Source organism: Furipterus horrens, unplaced genomic scaffold (genome assembly GCF_987537825.1).
Source record: "Furipterus horrens unplaced genomic scaffold, mFurHor1.1.pri manual_scaffold_8, whole genome shotgun sequence".
Lineage (NCBI taxonomy): Eukaryota > Metazoa > Chordata > Mammalia > Chiroptera > Furipteridae > Furipterus > Furipterus horrens.
Genome location: NW_028327178.1, coordinates 40919876 through 40942884, shown reverse-complemented (window position 1 = coordinate 40942884; position 23009 = coordinate 40919876). Strand labels below are relative to the sequence as shown.

The window sequence follows — 23009 nt, the reverse complement described above, 5'->3', positions numbered from 1 at the left end:
AAGGGGTGATTCTCTTTAAAGAACATTATATACGAAGTTAAATCTCTTACTGTAAAATGATAGCTGTGTGTTGCTCCACCACTGTCAAAATATTCTTATAACCTCTTTTCAATTTGGTATAGGCAATGCTACACTTGAAAAAGTTATTGGGATGTAATTCTCTAACTTGTAAAAACTGTCATGCCTTACCTTTACATGGAGAGATTAAGTCTTCTTTCTTATCTATGTGATCTCTGTGGCACTTAACATGGCATCTTCGACATTCTAGGGCAGGGGGTGGCTTAAAAACATGCCAGAGAGGTTTGGCACAGGCCTCACAGTTGGCGGGAAAGTGGTAGAGTGTAGGAATGAACTCATGGCCTTTGTGATTTTGAAAATTAGTTTTTTCAGCTTGTTGTACTGGTTCCATCTCTACATCTTTTCTACATTCACCTTCATTTGCATATAGTATCTATATTCAGGAATGGCAAAAGAAGAATAAAAAACTTGTATTTATACGTACAAATTTCACATGTATCAAAAGCATTTGTTATATATATGTTTACTTCACAAAATATAGTTATTACTTAGGTAAAAGATTTTCTGAAATTATAATTTCTGATTTTTACCTGGAATATTTTAGGAATTTCTTCAGTTTCAGCTCTATAAACATCTCCTTGGGTTACAGGTCGAACATGAAACAATTTACTAAAATGAAAATAAATATGATATAGGCCATCATAAAGTCATTTACAATAAAAGATACAAACAAGCACTTCTTGAAGAGAAATTAGTCATTAGAAAAATGCAAATTAAAATCACAGTAGGTACACTATACACCTATCAGAATTTTAAAAATAAAAATACTAATGAAGCAAATGCTGATGAGGATGCAGAGAAACCAGATCACTCATACAATTGTGGTAGAACTGTAAAATTGCAGAGCCATTCTGGAAAAGACTATGGCAATTTTTTAGAAAACTAAACATGTGCTAACCATATGACCCAGTAATTTCACTCCTAGGTCTTTACTCCAGAGAAATAAAAATTTATATCTATGTGAAAATCTGTACATGAATGTTCACAGGAGCTTTATTTATAATAGCCAAAAACTGGAAACAATCCAAATGAATGGTTAAACTGTGGTATATCTGTACCACAGAATACTACTCAACAATTAAAAGAAACAAACTACAACTTGGATGGATCTCAGAGGAATTACACTGAGTGAAAAAAAAAAAATTCAAAAGTTTACATAGTATTTGCTTCTATTTACATAACATCCTTGCAATGACAAAATTATAGAAAAGGAGAACATATTAGCAGCTGCCAGGAATTAGGGAGGGATGGAGAAAAGGCAATTCCTGTGGCTATAAGAGGGTGAAATGAGAGATCCCTGTGATGCAATTGTTCTGTCTGACTGTGGTGGTCATCTTAAGAATCTATACACAGATGATATGACTGTATATATAAAAAAGCCCTGTAAAATAAAAAAGCCTATAAAAATAAGTGAACAGCAATATTATAGAGGATTAAGGGTCAGTATATGAAAACAAATAGTGTTGCAACAGATATTCATATGGAAAAAAAAAACCAATCAGATATTCACATGGAAAAAAACTACTAATTTCAATCACTATCTCTTTCCAAATAAAAAATAAATTGAGATCAATCATAACTTAATTGTAAAATCTAGGCCAATAAAGTTCTTAAAGAAAATTTCTTGGATAGACTGCAAAAGGCAATAATTATTTTAAAAAATGATAAATGGTCTCTGTTAAAAGATACCATAAAGAAAATGTACATATAATCTGTGCACTGGGAAATATTTGCACTAAATATTTCTGCCATTGAGTTTGTATCCAGATTATATACAGAACTTCTACAAATCAATTTTAAAAAGATAAGGAACCCAAATTAAAAATGGGAATAAGACTTGGAGACACTTAAGAAAAAATATACAACTGGCCAATAAACATACGAAAAGATTACTGGCATCATCAATCATGAGAAGAGTACAAATTAAGACAATGAGATAGTATTTCTTTCTTTTTTCTTCAATTTATTGGGATGACATTGGTTAAGAAAATTATACCAAGTTAGCCAAAAAGTCCGTTTAGTTTTTTCCATAAAATAAAAGACACATTTTTAATTTTCACCAACAGCTTTATTAATCTGGATATTTTGAGTATGTCAGCTATCTTCCTCATGGTAGAACACTGATGTTCTCAATTAATGTCTCGATTTGATCGCTATCAACTTCAACTGGTCTCCCTGACCTGGAGAATCATCCAGTGAGAAATCTCCACAAAACTTTGCAAACCACTTTTGACACGTTCTATCAGTCACAGCACCTTCTCCATACACTGTATAAATCTCTTTTTGCATTTCAGTTTCTTGAATTAATAAGGCATAATATCCCAAAAATGTTGCACATTTTCTCCCATCTTCAATATTAAAATGGCTAGACAAAATTCACCAATTCTCAACTAAGCATTATGAGAGCCATCTTGTGGGAAAAAACCAAACGACCTTTTTGGCCAACCCAATTGGTTGCAGGTGTATAATTCAAGCAAGTCTTCTTCTATCACCATTTGCACCCTCCCATGCCCCCATGATAGTGTTTCATAACCATTAGAACAGAAAAAAAATCAAAGACAACAGCAAATGTTGGTGAGTATGTGTAGCAACTGAAACTCATATTACTGGTGAGTATAAAATAGTATAACCATTTTTAAAACTATCTGGTAGACTTTTTTAAAAGATTAAACAGATTTATTCTATGAACCAGGATTCCACTCCTAGATATTTACCCACGAGAAATGAAAACTTAAGTGCCCAAAAGGAAGGTTCATAGCAGGCTATTTGTAATAGTCCCAACCTAGAAGCAACCCAAATGTCTGTCAATAGAACAATGAATGAACAAATTGAGATATTTTCATTCAATGGAAAATTACTTAGCAATAAAAAAGACAATCACTACACATAAAACATTATGCTGAGTGAAAGAAGCTAGGCACAAGCAAGTACACACTGTATAATTCTACTTATTAAGTTGTAGAATAGGCAAAATTAATCTCAGTGATAGAATTCAATTTTTTTTTTTCCCCGAGAGGAGGCAAAAGTGAGCATTCTAGGATGGCAGAAACGTTTTTTATCTTGACTTGGGTGGTGATTACATGGGTGTTCACAATGACAAAATCTAAAACTAATTGATTATCATAAGTTAACACTCAATTGACTTAAAATTCAAAGGCAACTTACTCTATATCCAATACCATAGATGGATTGGATTGCTCCTTATCTTGTTCATCGTTATAGAACAAAATTTTTTTGCTGCTTACCACAACATACTGAAATGAGAAAAAAGGGAGAAAAGTATAAGAGCCACATTAACTTGCTTCAAAGTAAGTCATAATATCTGCCACTTATGTCTAAATTATATTGTGTTAATCTAAAATCAATGCTAATAATAGGGAAGTTAACAGAAGTTCTAAGCTTTAAAACTAAATACATAACAAAATATCAATTACAAAACAGTGAGGCATATGGTACCTGTTTCTTCCAGCCATATCGTTTGATATTTCCTCTATTTGGTATTGAAAGCCAACCTTCAATTCTCGACTCTAGGAGAAAGAGAATACATAGTATTTAGTCTTAAATTCTAACAAAAGGTAAAGCTCTTACAAGTTGTCTGACAGCATGCAGCAACAGGCATTTTAACAACTAAATGAACAAGTGCTATAATTTGCTCTTCCATGCTTCAATCACACAAATCAACTTTAATGGCCATACAAAGATTGCAGAAAAATTTCCAAGCCACTTTTCCCATAAAATTAATGTTTAGTACTCAGTTTTAAAAGTATGAAATAACAACAATACCCTTAAGAGCCAGGCAAGACTGGAATGGACTACAGCTTAAATGGGAAATGATACAGAAGACTTTAATTAAATATCTTTTAACATTCATGTAAAAATACTTAGCAAAAAAAAAAACAAAAAAAAAAAAAAAAGAAAAATGCAGCAAGTGGAACAAATCAGAGCCATGATTTACACAAGAAAGAGCAAGCAAAAGTACAGAAGTGTCCTATTACTCACAGAAGATAAGAATAGAAGATAAATAAATTAGGAATGCAGGCAGAATCAACTAGATATAAAGAATAAAAGACAAGCATTTTATTTGTTTTCTCAGTACAATATTCTGATAAACTTTTTGGTAAAACACCCATAACAATTTCAGTAAAACGGTCCAAAATTAGTTGGTGGAGTACTTAATTCTAGTGGTAAGTTCATTACAATTTTTATCAAACTAAAGAGGTGTAAAATCCTTTAACTAACTGTGGTACCAGAATTTAATCAACAGCAAAAGAACACAAAACTCATCTGATTAACCATTTAGATTTTAACCAGTCTGTACATACCAGGAATTCCTTCACTAATTCTACCAAAGCATTTTACAGTAACTATTACTACTGTTTAAATATAATTAACCCTTATTAGAAATACTCAGGAGAAAAATATGATTCCATTAGAAGTGGTTATTCTATATCAGATTAGAGATAAGAGCATTTAATTGTGTGTGTATGTGTGTGTATATATACATTTCATATTTGAAACAAATTTAAAATACTATAATGTGATAGATTATACTATGGCTCAAAAATACTATAATGTGATGGATTATACTATGGCTCAAATCATGATCTAATCAGAATATAAGCTTGCCTTTCTTCACATAAAAGTTGTAAAACAGCTTAGTCTTACAGTAAAAGTAACAATATATAACATTTACTGAACATTTCTTTTTGCAAGCAATATCTAAAAAATTTGTATGATCCCATGATTACAGAGTATTATATTCCTAGAAATATAGGAGAGAATAGATCCTACTACCATCTTCCATTTACAATGAAGAGACTGCGGCTTTGCAAGGGGAACTGACTTACTTAAGGATACTCTATGAGTAAGTGTCAAAGCTCTAGGTTTGTCCAGGCAGCCTAATTTCTGAGTTTATATTCCTAGAGCACAATGCTGTTCTGTGTTTGTTTTTAATCCTCATCCAAGGACATGCTTATCGATTTTTAGAGAGAGGGGAAGGGAGGGAGAGTGGGGGGAGGACATCGATTGGTTGCCTCTCCTGTGTAGCCCCAACATGGGACTGAACCTGCAATCTAGGCATGTGCCATAAGCAGGAATCAAACCTGCAACCTTTTGGTTTATGGGAGAACGCTCCAACCAACTGAGCCACACTAGCCAGGGCAGCTGGTCTGTCCTTTTAACAAGCTTTGCATATAACTGAATTAGGGGTCATGTTCTTCTTGTTCCAATTTCTTCCATGTATTTAATGTCCTTTGCTTTTGTTATTCCCTTTCACCTAAATTGTACTTGTTGTTAAAGTGAAAGAAATAATGAGAAGTTTCAGTTCAAAATGATCTCCTTCTCAGCTTTCTTCTTAGATGCTGTTTAGTACCTCAATAATTGTTTTGTTTAAGTAGGTCCTTAGTATGTTCTGAGTAGAGGGACCATATCCTAACAATTTTTTATATACCCCACTGTATGTGACAGAGTAAATACTTGATAGCAATTTGTTGATTATTTTGCAATTCTGCTTTTTTAGAAAAAGCCAAATAAAGCCACCTCTATAAATAATGGTTATAATTTAACCACCAAAGGGTAGTTTTATATTAAATAACATGCAGAAGGCAGCTGATCATTTACAAATATTTTTACAAAAGCAAATAAGTTATTGCCAGGAAAATTTCCCTCAAGTGTGCCAAAAATTGCACCTCTTACTCCTAAATCTATTTAATACCAGATAACTTCTCATTGAAAATAAAAGATGTGAAATCCATTAAAATCTTGACATTTATACAAAATTGTATATGCCAAAATATTCCTCCCCCAGTTATTTCTCTATGAGGATAAGTGTCAAAAGTATTTATGCTTTCTGGTTCTGGGTTTGGATTGACCTGTGTTTTCTTTAATATATTTTCAATGAATTATTATATGATGTTATGACTTTATCTGTCATTTTAGCATTCCCATAGAAATTTTATGTACCAAAGGCATTTTATGAATCAAATAAGGCCAATTTTATAGTTGTTGTAATTTAAATGAAGAAATTTGGAACTCAACCTAAGGTGTAGAGGATATGTAGTTTTTGCCAATTTAAAACAATAATATTATGGAACATAATTTTAGTTTTTCTTCTGGTGAATTCTTTTTAGAGAAATATCTGAACTAGGCTCACCCATAAAAAATACATACTAGCTTCTCCTCTCTGTTTCCTCTACTTCTGTCTTAGATGCAAGTTAAATTATCAGGTTTTTTAATATGTAAAGACCTCCTTGAAAATCATGACTACTCGTGATGTAAGTGGCAATCTAAAAGTATAATGTAGTGAATTACATCTTTTACATCATAAACACAGAAATCAGCTTCCCCAGAATAAGAAATATCAATGACTTCTAAATCTAGGTTATCATTAATAACCTGCTACTGAGGTACAAAAACTTGGCTCCATATTTTCTATATTTGTAGAGCAAGTTTAACTTACAAAAAAATTAAATGTGTATTATTGCAATATCAGTAATTGACTCCTTTACCCAAATAAGAGATAGAGAGGCTAATTACATATAAATCAATATTTGCTACAGCCAATTCAAACATCAAAGCTAGCCTCTGAAGACTACCGAAGATTACCTGGATAAACCATACAGTGCTTAAGAAACAGAACTAGAGAACCATTCCAACATATTTTAATTACATTCAGAGATGGTATAAAAAATAAAATGAAATCAATCAATCCTTGACAAGTCATGTGTACTGATTACCTTCAAGTCACTGGTTACAGTTGGACAAAGTCACAAACACATCAAGAAATCTACCATTAAATGTTTAAATGGCACAGCTTTAGATCAAGCTGGATGGAACGAGAATGATGCAGCTAATTAATAAGAAATAATGAATATTAATGGAGTATTGATAACAAGTGTTTCTCTAAACGTTTCATTACTTTTACATTCTTAGGTCAATAGTTACAAAAGAAGGAGGGAGAACGAAGAAGGAAAGACATTTATTACATTAGTTTTTTGTCATCTAGGCAACAGGCAAACCTTAATCCTAAGGGTGATCTTTATATTTACACAGTGTGCTAGGCCACAGCCTGCCACAAAGCCGAAAGGACGAAAAAGACATAAATGAAGTAAGAAACAGCAAGTGATTTTAAGAACTTTAAAGGATTATATGTCAGAGAAAAGGTAACAACTTTTGTCTAAGCTTTTCAGAGTTGGGAAATTCAGAGGAAAGATTTAATCTAGTTAATGATAAAATGCCCATTAAGATTGCAGAAGCTGAAATAATGGGAGAGACGGACGAAAAGATGGTGGCAGAGTAGGTAGCAGTGTTGTCTGCTTGCTCCCATTGCCCGGAAGGACTTGGAGTACAAACACGGAGAAGAGAGAATGAGTGTGGATTTCAGATAGTGTGAACAGGGAAGGGAGTGTGGGAACAGTATGAAAGAGGGCAGAAAGCTCGGCCTACACTCTTCAAGTGCCACACCGCACCCCAAAGGGGCAGCTGCTGACCAGGTCATTAGCTGGGATCTGCTTCGAGGCTTACCCCTGCCACAGGCGCACCGACCAGCAAAGTCCCGGAGGGAGTCATCAAGAAGTTTTGGTTGAAACAGCCAGAGGTGTGGGAAGACAGTGAACAGCCCAGACTGTGAGAAACTGTATGAACTGAGTCTAGGTGGGGACTCCCTGGGCTGGCAACCCTGGACTGACAAGTCTGCGCCATGGGAGCTCGCAGCAAGGCTCCACCAACCAAAAAAGCAAAACTGAGCTGGGGAGAGGGGCTCATAAGGGAAAGCTATGGCAGAACTGCAGATTCGGTAGGGATTCCAGGCAGGCAAGTGGCACATGCAGGTGTACAGGCAAGGAGGCAGGCCGGTGTTGCAGCTTGGAGGCAACACAGAGACTTTTTTGGAGGAACAGACACAGGACTTGAAGCTGGGCAGAGACTACTGGCATGCGCAGGCTGGCCTGCCAGCAGAATAGTGTTCCTAGACAAGCCTGAGGAGGGCTGAGGGTGCCGCAGGGCCAAGGGGGAGGGTGCTCAACTAAGTGCGGCTCACAGCAGAGCTGCACCAGGCTCACGAGTGAGAGACCAGCAACCCCAGAATCAAGCTAGAACTCCTCACAGCCAGCCAGCCAGAAAAGGTTTGACACCCATGGAATTTTGACCAGGGGCGGATCCAGAAAAAGAAGACTGTGCGTAAAGGTTGTACTAGGTAAAAACTTTCTTTAATCTGTTTCCTATCTTCTCTCCCTTCTATTCCTCTTCTTTAATTTTTGTTTGTATGTTTGTCTGTTTTGTTTATCCTCCCTCTCACACTAAACATATAGCATATAACTGCTATATAAACCTAATACTATACACTTCCACTTTGTCACTTCATTCTGCATTCTTCCCTCTTTTTTCAACATACAATGTAAATATTACTTACTGTATTGCATAGCCTTGACCTTACTTGCTACTATTATTATTGTATCATCTTCTCTCTCAAAAATCATCTTTCTTTCATTTAAAACAATGCTTATCTGTTTCTCCTATAGTGTAATAGTCTTAACCTCTTTACATTTACATTAATACTGGTTCATTTGCTGCTGATAGTGGGATTTTGGGTGGGGGATATCTTGGAGGGTGTGGGTTTCTTGCCTGGGTTGTGTCTTTATGTTTTAACAGCATCTCCACGAAAGAATTCAAGACAATGTGGGCACAGTTGACTCTCAATGAACTAGCCAGAGGGAAGGATCCACCAAAGAGTAACTGAAATACAACCAGACAGCTTAAACAAATGGCATAAAAGGCATCCCAAGAGCATCAGGCTCAGGAGATCAAAGAGACTGTACCACTGAATCCCCCAGGTCTCCTATACAGAATCTCATACCTCAAAGGCGGGAAATCAAAGCAGACAAATCTAAGAAACAAAAACAAATAAGAAGCATCCAACATGGGGAGACACAGAAACAACCTTTCAATGAAAGAAAAAGAGGAATCCCCAGAAGGAGAGATAGGTGAAAAGGAGGTAAGCAAACTATCAGACATGGAATTCAAACACATGGTTATAAGGAAGCTCAATGAACTTGACAAACTCAAAGAAAATTACAATGAACTCCAAGGAAACTATAAGGAACTCCAGGGAAGCTACAAGGAACTTACAGAGAACTACACCAGCATAAAAGAGGACACAGAAACTATTAATAAGAACCAGGAAGAAATGAAGAACACAACTTCTGAACTGAAGAACACAGCAGAGTCAATCAAAAGCAGGCTAAATGAAGCAGAGGATCGGATCAGTGAGTTTGAGGGCAATGTAGAAAAAAATTTCCCAGGCAATACAACAAAAATGAAAAAATATTTAAAAAGAATGAAGAGGGTGTAAGAGAACTGCTGGACAACATGAAACAAAAAAATATTCGAATCATAGGGATACAAGAAGGTGAAGAAGAGGAGCATAAGATAGAAAACCTGATTGAAAGTAGTGACAGAAAATTTTCCAAACTTGATGAGAGAAAAAGTCATGCAAGTTCAGGAAGCACAGAGGGTCCAAATGAAGATGAACCCAAAAAGGCCCACTCCAAGGCACATCATAATTAAAATGGCAACATTTAAAGACAAAGAGAGAATCCTAAAAGCAGCAAGAGATAAACAGCAAATAACATACAAGGCAGCTCCGATAAGGCTATCAACCAATTTCTCAACAGAAACACTGCAAGCCGGAAGGGAATGGCAAAAAATATTTCAAGCAATGAAAAACAAAGGCCTACAACCAAGACTACACTACCCAGCAAGACTCTCATTCGAAATGAAGGTGAAATAAGGAGTTTCGCAGACAAAGAAAGACAAAAAGGATACATCTCCACCAAAACAGCATTGCAAGAGATGCTAAAGGGAATGCTTTAAGAAAAAGAAGAAAAAGAGAGAGGAAGAGGAACTCAGGTACAAAGGGAAATGAATAAATACCTGTAAATAATAACTTTAAATGTAAATGGATTAAATGTTCCAATCAAAAGATATAGGGTCGCGGAATGGATATGAAAACATGACCCACGTATATGCTGTCTACAAAAGACACATCTCAAAACAAAAGATTTACACAGACTGAAAGTGAAGGGATGGGAAAAAGTATTCCAAGCAAATGAACATGAAAAAAAAGATGGGGTAGCAATACTTATATCAGACAAAACAGGTTTCAAAGCAAAGGCCATAAAAAGAGACAAAGAAGGGCATTTCATAATACTGAAGGGAACAATCCATCAAGAAGATATAACCCTGGTAAACATATATGCACCCAACACAGAAGTACCCAAATATATAAGGAAAATACTAGAAGACTACAAGAAGGATATCAACAGCAACAGACTCATAGTAGAGAACTTTAACACCCCATTATCAACAAGAGACAGATCTTTGAAGCAAAGAATCACCAAGGATATAGAGGCATTGAACAACACACTAGATCAAATGGACTTAACTGACATACATAGAACTTTTCACCCCAAAGAAGCAAAATATACATTCTTTTCAAATGCACATGGGACATTTTCAAAGATAGATCACACGGTAGGACACAAAACAAGCCTCAACAAATTGAAGAAAAGTGAAATTACATCAAGCATCTTCTCAGACCACAATGCCTTGAAACTAAAAATCAACCTCAAGGAAAAAACTCAAACACATTTAAACTTATGGAGAATGAATAACATGATATTCAATAATGAATGGGTTAACAATGACATAGAAGAAGAAATCAAGAAGTTTCTGGAAACTAATGATAATGAACCACACAACAGCCCAAAACCTATGAGACATAGCAGAAGCAGTCCTGAGAGGAAAGTTCATAGCAATACAGGCCTACCTAAAAAGGACAGAAGAATCTCAAATAAAAAATCTAACCCTACAGCTACAAGAACTAGAACAACAACAACAAACAAAGCCCAGGGAGAGTAGAAGGAAGGAAATCGTTAAGACTAGCGCAGAATTAAATAACATACAGACTAAATAAACAATTTAAAAAATCAACAAAAGTAGGAGCTGGTTCTTTAAAAAGATAAGCAAAACTGACAAGCCTTTAGCCTGCCTCATTAAGGAAAAAAGAGAGAGGAAGGACCCAAATAAACAAAATCAGAAACAAAAAAGGAGAAATAACGACCGATATCACAGAAATACAAAGGATTGTAAGGAATTACTACAAACAACTGTACGGCAAGAAACTTGACAACCTAGATAAAATGGATACATTTCTAGAAACATATAATCTTCCAAAACTGAATCAAGAAGAAGTAGAAAGCATGAACAGACTGATAACAAAGAGTGAAATTGAAACAGTAATCAAAAAACTCACGGCACACAAAAGCCCTGGACTGGATGGCTTCACAGGCGAAATTTACAAAACATTGAGGGAAGAACTAATGCCTGCCCTTCTCAAACTATTCCAAAAAATCCAAGAAGAGGGAAAACTCCCAAACTCTTTCTATGAAGCCAGTATTACTCTAATTCCAAAACCAAGTCAAGACACAACAAAGAAAGGAAGCTACAGGCCAATATCGCTGATAAACATAAATGCTAAAATCCTCAACAAAATATTTGCAAACAGGATCCAGCAACACATTAAAAAGATCATACACCACAATCAAGTGGGATTCATCCCAGGGATGCAAGGATGGTTTAATATTTTCTAATAAATAAATATAATACACCACCTAAACAAAATGAAAGACAAAAATCACATGATCACATCAATAGATGCAGAAAAAGGATTTGATAAAGTACAACACTCATTTATGATGAAAACATTCAGCAAAATGGGAATAGAGGGAGCATACCTCAACATAATTAAGGCTATATATGAGAAACCTGAAGCCAACATCATACTCAATGGACAAAAACTGAAAGCATGCCCTCAGAGATCAGGAACAAGACAAGGATGTCCACTCTCTCCACTCCTATTCAACACAGTGTTGGAAGTTCTAGCCACAGCAATCAGACAAGAAAAAGAAGTAAAAGGCACCCAAATTGGAAAAGAAGGAGTAAAACTGTCATTATTTGCAGATGACATGATAGTGTACATAGAAAACCCTACAGACCCCACTAAGAGACTACTCGATATAATAAGTGAATTTGGTAAAATAGCAGGGTACAAAGTCAATATTCAGAAATCAAAGGCATTTCTGTACACCAACAATAAAATATCAGTGATAGAAACTAAAAAAAGAAATCCCATTTACTATAGCAACAAGAAAAATAAATACGGAATAAACTTAACCAAAGACATAAAAGACCTGTACTCAGAAAACTACACAACACTGAAGAAAAAAATTAAGGAAGATACAAATAAATGGAAGCAAATATCATGTTCATGGATGGGAAGAATCAAGATCATTAAAATGTCCATACTACCCAAAGCAATTTATAGATTCAGCGCAATCCCTATTAAAATACCATATTTGACAGACCTAGAACAAATACCTCAAATATTTTTATGGAACCAAAAAAGACCCCGAATAGCCAAAGCAATCTTGAGACAGAAGAACACAGGAGGAGGACTCACAATCCCAGACATGAAACTATACTACAAAGCCACTGTGATCAAGACAGTCTAGTACTGGCATAATTACAGACATACATACAGATCAATGGAACAGAATAGAGAGCCCAGAAATAAACCCAGGTCTATATGGTCCACTAATATTTGACAAAGGGAGAAGGAGCATAAAATGGAGTGAGAAGAGCCTCTTCAACAAAAAATGCTTGGAGAACTAGACAGGGATATGTAAAAAACTGAAACTATATCAGAAACTTACACCACACACCAGAATAAACTCAAGATGGATCAAAGACTTAAATGTAAGCCGTGACACAATAAAAGTCTCAGAGGAAAACACAGGCAGGAAAATTTCAGATGTCCCACGTAGCAATATTTTCACTGATACATCTCCTGAGGCAAGGGAAATAAAGGAAAGAATAAACAAATGGGACTATATCAAACTAGAGTTTCTGCTCAGCAAAAGAAAACATCAGCAAGATGAAAAGGAAACCAACCATATGGGGAAACATATTTGCCAATGATACCTCAGACAAGGGATTAATCTCCAAAATATAAAGAACTTACACATCTCAACACCAAGAAGACAGACAGCCCAATAAAAAATCAGCAAAGGACCTGAACAAACACTTCTCCAAGGAGGATACACAGAGGGTCCATAAACACATGAAAGAATGCTCAACATCACTAGCCACAAGAGAAGTGCAAATAAAAACCACAATGAGATACCACTTTACACTTGTCAGAATGGCCATCATCAACAAATCAACAAACAACAAATGCTGGCGAGGATTTGGAGAAACGGGAACCCTAGTGCACTGTTGGTGGGAATGCAGACTGGTGCAGCCACTATGGGAAACAGTATGGAATTACCTCAAAAGATTAAAAATGGAACTGCCTTTTGAACCAGCGATTCCACTGCTAGGATTGTACCTGAGGAATCTTAAAACCCCAATTCAAAAGAACTTATGCACCCCTATGTTCATAGCAGTGCTATTTACAATAGCCAAGTGCTGGAAATAGCTTAAGTGCCCATCTGTAGATGAGTGGATTTAAAAACTGTGGTACATTTACACAATGGAATACTATGCAGCAGAAAGAAAGAAGGAACCCCTGCCATTTGTGACAACATGGATGGAACTAGAGAGAATTATGCTTAGTGAAATAAGCCAGGCAATGAAAAAAAAAATCATATATCACCTCATACAGGAGACTAATGAACAACACAAACGAACAAAATTGAACAAGGAACAGAATACCAGTTATCAGGGGACAGGGGGGAAGGAGAAGTGGGGTAAGTAGGGGAAGGGTCTAGTCAAAGAACATGTATGAATGACACATGGACATGGACAACGAGGTGGGGAATGACTGGGAGAAGGGGATGGCTGCAGGGGGGAGCAATGGGAGAAAAATGGGACAACTGTAATTGAAAAAAATTTTTTAAAAAGGTTAAAAAAATTACAGAATTGAGATCTAGATACACAAGATAATTAAACAAGACTTTTTATATTAAGTGATGAAATCTAAGAAATAATGAAAGTCATATATCAGTTCATCTACCCAACTACTTAGAAAAACCACCTCTTTTAACTAAAAATATGATCCCTATCTCAAAAGGCCTTTAATTGTTAAGTAAACATATTCTATTTAGTCTTCTTATTTTAAATTCACTTACTAATTTTCTAAAATAGGTAAAGTTAATCATTAGTCATTACTTTTGAAAAATCTTTCCAATACCTGAATGGTATGTAAGTCTCTCAAAGTAAGAATAAACTAAAAATTCTTTAATAATTTTTCCTGGATATGACAGCGAACCCTAAACTTCATTTGCAAGTGACAGTTTTTGGGTATCTAGTAAATGGTAGATGCAATACAAATTTTCAATATACTATCAAAATGACACACACAGAGGTACAATAACTATGATTATCCAATAATTTTTACCTCCAATATGAAAATCAAAGGTATAACAGTGGAGAGATCTTTATAAGTTTTAAGACTAAGAACACAGTGATACAGAAAGATGTACTTTAACTGGTTTCTTTTATAGCAACGAAGAATGGCTAGTAGTATTTTTAATTTTTTCCCTTACCAAGTTTGAACTTTGAAAACCTTAAAAAATATATTTGAATATACACAGCTATTTGAAGTAATATTCTTAACATAAAGCCAGTAGAAACATCTTAAAATCTCTCCTGATTGACTCTGAAGTGGATGTATGAGATTGGAATTCTGAAACCTAAATTAATTCCTAACCCAAGTCAGCCAATCAAATCATCTGATGATCCTTTGAGGTTAACCTTCCTGAACAAACCAGAATGGAAGATAAAATTCATCACCTTCCACTTTTTAGAAGTCCCCCACACTCATCTTTCAATTAAAATCTTCTAAATATATCAGTGTCTGAAATGTTTAACCTAATACAAAGAAAAGCAAGGCAGAATAAAACATCATAAACAAAGTTAAAGGGAAATCAATGGAATAAGGACAGAAAAGCCTGCTCAGGATATTTAACCTACACTGAATTCAGTTCAACAATTGAAAGAATGTAGCCAAACACCTCTAAAAGTCAACTCATTGAAGTCCATCTTCAGAAAGATGTTCAAACAACAGCTCAAGCAAGAGGTTCCTTTTAAATCCAAAGTGATCCTCTCGTAGGAATATACACACTTCCCATTAAGACAGAAGCATAGATAGACAAGATCACCTCTTCACACATCAAATTTACAACTAAAATGTAGAACCACCACCACTCGGAACCCTCAGAAATCGAGTTGAATGGAAGTCTAACAAATATGGAATTTAAGAAACCAATCTATGCAGACTGGCAGGAGGGACGCAGATGCAGAATGGGCTGGTCTCTCACCCATGTGTGGTGGATAAAAATTCAGGAAGGATATCTCAGGAGCGAGGAGTCCCAGCATCACATCAGGCCCCCAACCCAGGGTTCCAGTGCCAGGAAGATAATTCCCCACAATTTCTGGCTGCAAAAATCAGTGGGGACTGAGTCAGTGGAAGAAACAGCTAGAGCCCAAAGCAGTTATTCTTAAAGAACACACACATGGATTCACCTACTCAGACTCACTCCCTAGGAGTCCAGCACCAGGGTAGCAGCTTGAAAGGCACCAGTGACATACTGGGAGAAACTTAAAGTGTCTGGCATCAAGGCAAGCAGAAGTCATTGTCTCTTTTCTAAATCCACCCTCCACAGAGCCACAGATCTGGCAAGCTGTTACCATATCTGTTTGACCCGCCTTGGAGATCCCTAGAGACTCCGCCCCAACCAACTTACGGGCCTGCCCAAGCTGTTTTTCCATATGGTTGGCTGGTCTTAGCTCATGCTGCACTATTTCCTAAATCCTCTCAAACAAGCAACAACTGGCCTCAGTGAGCCCCAGGTCCTGTACTAGCAGCAGCCAGTCTAGATTCACAGCTTGGTGTCACCTGGGAATCTCCAAGCTCAGCTAAGTAGCAGCCATTTCAAGATTGCTTTATACCCCAGGCAGGATGGCCCCAGGCAGAGCACAGGCAGGGGCTGACCTTGGCCTGCATCATCTGGGAAATTCCAGGGCCCTCACACCCAACGGACTGCCACAGATGATGTTGGGAGCACCACCACTCTGCCCCTGCACAGCTGATATTCCATGGAGGGTGGAGGGTGGTGATCAGTGGTTACAGCCAATCCCTACAGCTGAGTGCCTGGGTAAATTCCTCCCATTGATCTGCCAACAGCAACCAAGGCTCAACTGCAAGAAGAGTGTGTACTCAGCCCAGACAAAGGGCACATCCTGAGTACCCAGCTTGGGTGATAGGGGAGTCTGTGCCAATGAACCCTACAGGACACCTAATGTATTAGGCCATGCTACCAAGACACGGAGTCAGAGCAGTTCTACCTAATACATAGAAACAAACACAGGGAGGCTGCCAAAACGAGGAGACAAAGAAACATGGCCCAAATGAAAGAACAGATCAAAACTCCAGAAAAAGAGCTAATTGAAATGGAGATAAGCAATCTATCAGATGTAGAGTTCAAAACACTGGTTATAAGCATGTTCTAAGAACTTAGTAAGGACCTCAGCAGCATAAAACAAATCTAGTCAGAAATGAAGGATACACTAATTGAAATAAAGAGAAATTTACAGGGAAACCTCAGTAAAGTGGATGAAGCTGAGAATCAAATGAATGATTTGGAACTTAAGGAAGCAAAACACAACCAATTAGAACAAGAAGAAGAAAAAAGAATCCACAAAAATGAGGATAGTATAAGCAGTCCATGGGACAACTTTAGGAGATCCAACATTCACAACACAGGGGTGCCAGAAAAAGAAGAGAAAACATCCCTAGTTTGGTGAAGGAGGTAGACATGCAATTCCAGGAAGTACAGAGAATCCCAAATAAGATAGGTGCAAAGAGACCCACTCCAAGACACATCATAATTAAAATGCCAATGATTAAAGATAAAGAGAGAATCTTAAAAGCAGCAAAAGAAGTTAATTGCCTACAGGCGAGTTCCCATAAGAATATCAGCTGATTTCTCAAAAGAAACTTTGCAGGCTAGAAGGGAATGGCAAGAAATATTCAAAGTCATGAAAAGCAAAGGAAAAACTAAAGGAGTCCATTCTCAAAAAACTGTTATTATATGAAATGTTAAAGGGACTTATTTAAGAAAAGATCAAAACTATGAACAATAAAATGGCAATAAATACATGTCTATCAACAAATGAATCTAAAAAACAAACTAAGCAACAAGAAGGACAGAGACAGAATCATGGATATGGAGAGTTTTGATGGTTGCCAGATGTGAGGTGGGTGTGGGGGAATGGGTGAAGAGGTGGTGGGCTTAAGAAGTACAAATAGTTAGTTACAGAGTAGCCATGGGGATGTAAAGTGTAGGAAACGGAGTAACCAAAGAACTTATACACATGACCCATGGACATGAACAATGATGTGGGGATTGCCTGAGGGACTGGAGGGTGCTGGGGTGGAGGCGGGGTAAAGGGAGAAAAATCAGGACAACTGTAATAGCATAATAAATAAAATATAATTTTAAAAAATGGGAAAGGATCTAATAGACATTTCTTGAGAGAGGACATATGGATGGCCCACAGACAAATGAAAAACCGCTCATCTTCAGTAGTCATCAGAGACATGAAAATTAAAACCACAATGAGATACCACCTCACACCTATAAGAATGGCTATCATTAATATTCAACACACAACAAGTGTTGGTGAGGATGTGGAGAAAAGGGAACCCTAGTGCACTGTTGGTGGGAATACAGACTGGTGCAGCCACTACAGAAAACAGTATGGAATTTCCTTAAAATTTAAATATGGAACTGCCTTTTGACACAGCAATTCCACTTCTGGGAATATATCCTAAGAAACCAGAAACACCAATTGAAAAGAATATATGCACTGCTATGTTTAAAGTAGCATTATTTACAACAGCCAAGGTTTGGAAACAGCCTAAGTGTCCAACAGTAGATGAGTGGATTAAAAAACTGTGGTACATATTTATACAATGAAATACTATCCAGCAGTAAAAAAGAAGAAATTCTTACATTTTGCGACAGCACAGACTGAACTAGAAACTATTTGCTAAGTGAAATAAGCCACCTGGTGAAAGACAGATACCATACGATTGATCCCACTTATAAGTGGAATCTAATGAACAAAATAAACTGACATACAATAATAGAACCAGAGGCAGAGAAACATGGAACAAATTGACAGCTCTAAGAGTGGAGGGGGGAAGGGGGACTAATGAAGGGATTAGTCAAGGAATTCATATGAATAACCCATGGACATGGACAACGGATTGACTGTGGGAGTAGGGGGCAGACTAAGTAATGTAACAGCATAAACAATAAAATATTTTTCTAAAAAAGAATATGCACATACAAGATTTTCAACAGGCAGGTGGTTTTATTAAAAAAAAATTTTTTAACCTCACCCAAGGATATTTTTTCTTTGCTTTTAGAAAGAGAGGAAGAAAGAGAGGAAGGGAGAAAAAGAAACATTAATGTGAGGGAGAAGCATTGACTGTTTGCCTCCCATACATGCTGGGTCTGGAGACTGAACCTGTAACCTAGGTAAAGTGCCCTGACCAGGAATTGAACCCACAATCCAGTTACAAAAGGATGCTCCAATCAACTGAGACACACTGGACAGGGCCATGCATAAAGTTTTAAAGAGCAAAAATTGAGAAAACAGAAGAAATTCCTTGACTTTTGGCATAAGATATATTCATTCCCAGCCCTATCCTTCCCAGATATGTGATTTTGAGCTAGCAAGGCCACAAAAGAATGAGGGCAGGTATGACATGGTATACAAGTAAGAGCTGAATTCACTTTCCACTTTAAGTCACATTTCCTTGGCCACGAAGACAATGTAAAAATTTTCTAAGTAATTTATCAAGTTTCTTATAACGAGTTATATAATAAAATCCTTACAATATCAAACATATTGCTTCATAAAAATCTCTTTATTCATGCATTATTCAGGAGATACACTAATTAAAATATATTTTCAAGCTTATGACCATGCAAACTAAACTTCCAAAACCCTGAACTAAGAATGTGTGGTATGTCGAATGTATATATATGTCTTTAAAATTTGTAATGCATGTTTTAATATAAAAATACATATATAGTACATGTTAACCTATTTACTTCATTTGTTATTTGAAACAGTGTATCGCTCAATTCTGTTAAAAAGATGCATACTACACTTTGCACTACAATTAACCCAAGAATGAAGTCATGTTTATTTTTTAAATGATTCTCCACTGGAGAAATAAAGACATAAAAAAAAAGTCTGAAATCCTAGCTACTTACTTTTGCCTTTACTTGACTCCCTGCCCCTCTGTCTAAATCTTCCAACCCTCTATATCTATTTTTCTAAAATTGAAATTTAAAGTCTGATTGAAGTTTATCACTGCTACGTTAGGTACACTTTTATATAGAGCTGCTGTGGTTCTGATTAAGTACTAATCTTAGTTTTAGCACAAAAAATACACAAATCATTCAAGAGCTGCTACTTGTGAAATATATGTATATTTTTAAAATAGTGAGAGGTATTGCAGCAGCTTTAACTTTCCCCATGGAATTAGGCTGCTCAATGTAGGCTCAGAAAGTTCTTCAGATTTCTATTCAGGTAGAGCCTCTTAGATCTACTTCAATAGCCTCAGATCGCTTATGACTAATTTTATTCCATACTATGCACTAAATATACAAACATCAAGAGACTCTAGTTATCAGAGACATCAATTTCTTATTAAGTATCCATGGACAAAATTGACAAGAGGTGGAATACCAAATGAGAGAAATATACGTTAATTTCCATGAAATAAGCCAACTTGATTGAAGTAATAGAAATATTCTTACCTGGAAGGTTTCCATCAGTTTCATCAGCACTAGGAAAACTAGCAACACTTGTAGAATCCGAAAGGTCCAAAAGTTTAGCACGCAACTGCTCGATATCACTCTCTTTGCTAGCCAACTGCATCTGAAGTTCATTCCTATGTGTACATTCTTCTACCAATTGCTATTTTTAACAATACCAAGGAAATATGAAGAGTCAAGAACAAATTTCCAACATCAAGAAATTAAAATGTAATGGAACTGTAAGGAATCTAAAGTGGCTAAAACTATAAATTTACAGAAAACCTCATGAATATTTACCACTACAGATTTTGATACAACTATAAAAATTTAAGTCCTCTTCTTCAGGAATAAATTGTTGGATAAGTTCCTCCCCTTCTTGCTTTAAATGAGTATTTTTTTAAACAAGGCATCAAAAAACAAAAAAATAAACACTTATTAAAACAATAGGAAATGCTTTTTGAGGGGCTCCAAATGAAATAATTTCTATGGTACAGAAAGCTTCTCAGTGTGGTAAGGTTTTTACATGATGGAGTCAATTGTTGGATCCAAGACTAAGACTAAAGACCATGTCCTCAGTTTTGTGCTATTAACAACCAAGGAAGTATCCAAAAACTAAGTATGACATTTTGAGTTCAGAAAAGTGAGTCCTGATTAAAGAAAATAAATATACTAAATATATCAAATTTAGCTCTAATATACCAAAAATTCTACTCCAACTATAGTCACTATAATACCAGCCATATGTCAATTTCAGTTTGATACTAATAGGTAAGAATTACTTAAGATATAGTGGTTAATAGGCAACAAGGCATCTTTCTGGTTTATCAATATCACAGTTTATATTAGAGTAATAATAAATTGTGGAGTGTATAAAGCAAATTATGCAACTTTATGAAAAATATAATCTAAATAAGATTAATAGATAATAGGTATATACAGTAATAACAATTTAAGAAAATAACCCTACATGTGCACACACACAAACCTTACCGCTTGCATGTCATTCAGTTCCTTCTGATGTTTCACTACCATCTGGTTGAATTTCTCTCTTTCTTGGTTGAGTTCCAGTTGTAGCTTTCGATTTTCCTTTTCTTTCTTCCTCAAATCCTGTGTATTAGCTTTCTTTCTATCTATTTTAAAATCCTTTCGATTCATTATTTCTGCCAACTTGTTTACAGCCTGTTCAAAAAATAAAATATTAATAGTAAGAACTGCGGTGTAGCCATCCAACTTAAATCTCCTTTAAAAATATTTTTTTATTCAAAATCAGGAAGAAGGATTTTTTCTGGTCTATAAAAATTAGGATAGCCTAATGAAGGTTGAGACATGATAACTGGTAGCACAAGTAACAACAATTGCTGACTTATCCCCCTGTTCAAATGTAAAAACCAGACAAGCTTGCCAAAGCCACTTATCATTCAACAATTATTCAGCACTTATATTATATATAAGTACTGTGCTACGCACCAGATATAGAGAGAGTAAATTTATACCCTAAAGGCATTCTAGTCTGGTGGAGGAGCCAGACAAGCAAGAGCAAGCATTACAGTAGAGTGGTAAGCAAGAAGAAAGAGGCATGTAAGAATACTATAGGAGCAGTGCCTGAGAGTTGGTGAAGTAGGGAAGGCTTCCTGAAGGACCTGCATGTTTCTTTCTTTAAAAAAAAAAAAAAAGTTGTTTTTTTTTTTGCCCTGACTGGTATGGCTTAGTTGGTTGGAGCATTGTCCTGTAACTGAAAGGTTGCAGGTTCAATTCACAGTCAGGGCACATGTCTGGTTTGTGGGTTCCATCCAAAGTCTGAGAGTGTAAGATCCCCAGTTTGGGAGCACAAGAGGCAACCAATCGATACCTCACTGCATCGATGGTTCTCTCTTTCCCTCTCTCCCCTTCTCTCTAAAAGCAATGAAAACAAAATGTCCTCAGGTGAGGATTTAAAAAAAAGGGAAAGAAAAATTTTTTAAAATTATATTGATTTTAGAGAGGATGGAGAGAGAAAGGGAAATATGGATTTGTTGTTCCTCTTATTTATGTATTCATTGGTTGATTCTTTTAAGTGCCCATATCATTACATGTGAATCTCCATTTATTTTCAATGGCTCTTTTGCATTCCACTGTATGGATTCATCATAACTTATCAATAGTACATTGGTCGGTGGTTTTATTTTTTCACTATTAAAGTATATAAACTTTCCCTGTGTTCTTGCCAAAGCTGGTTATTATACATTTAAATCTGCTCATCTGACTGTCAAAAAGATAATTCATTTTAATTTCCATTTATTATTGTGGTTGAGCTTTTAAAAAATCTTGACTGCTTCTTTTTCTTTCAAATGCACCTTACTTACTTTTTTCTATTAAATTATGTTCATATTTGCAGATTCTCTTTATATATTTATCTATATTTGCTGAAAATATTCTTCCTAGTTTGTTTTCTTTCAGTTTATGTTATATTGGGCTCTACAGACCTAAACTTTATGTAATAAATGTCAATCTTTTTGTTCATGCTCTCTGATTTGGTATAAAGGTTAAGTAAAACCTCCACTGAAGGATTTTCAACAGATAATAAGTACATATTTGGAAAATTAGTTGCAACTAATTACTACTAATCCAGTTGCAACTGGATTACTGAGAGGGAGAGTGGATCAGTGGTAAGGATCTATTATAATCACTTAATAAAAAGTAGAAAATATTTATTTTACTGTAAAAATCAACTGAGGTATACAGGACCTTATGAAGAATTTAAACTTTTGGATACCCTCATAAAATGACAAGATATCATGTTTTTGTGTGAAAAAATCTGATCTAGCTGCATCATTAAATACAAAACAAAATGATACATCCACGCCTATAACTTCTTGTATTATTCCCAATTCTTCTCTCTTGGCTTTAGTCGAGTGTGTTTTCGCTACATTAAGTTTTCCAACTGTCAGTCAGAGGCCTTCTATACAATCTAAAATATATCTTAGAGTCAAATTACTAGAGAAGCTCACATTACTCAAGTGAAATCTTATTTTCTGAATATATCTTCCATATTTAATG

General features: G+C 35.8%; 1 protein-coding gene across 4 annotated transcripts in view; it reads right to left on the bottom strand.

The window, feature by feature from the left end:
- Positions 1–23009, bottom strand: part of ROCK1 (Rho associated coiled-coil containing protein kinase 1) — a 166048-nt gene that overhangs the window by 4312 nt on the left and 138727 nt on the right. For all 4 annotated transcript variants that reach the window (XM_090285751.1, XM_090285753.1, XM_090285752.1 and 1 more), the window contains 6 exons: positions 20964–21152; positions 19974–20133; positions 3535–3605; positions 3244–3332; positions 609–687; positions 190–451 (listed from right to left, as the gene is read on the bottom strand). In XM_090285751.1, coding sequence (XP_090141877.1) covers positions 190–451; positions 609–687; positions 3244–3332; positions 3535–3605; positions 19974–20133; positions 20964–21152 — 850 coding nt within the window. The remainder of the gene's footprint in view (positions 1–189; positions 452–608; positions 688–3243; positions 3333–3534; positions 3606–19973; positions 20134–20963; positions 21153–23009) is intronic.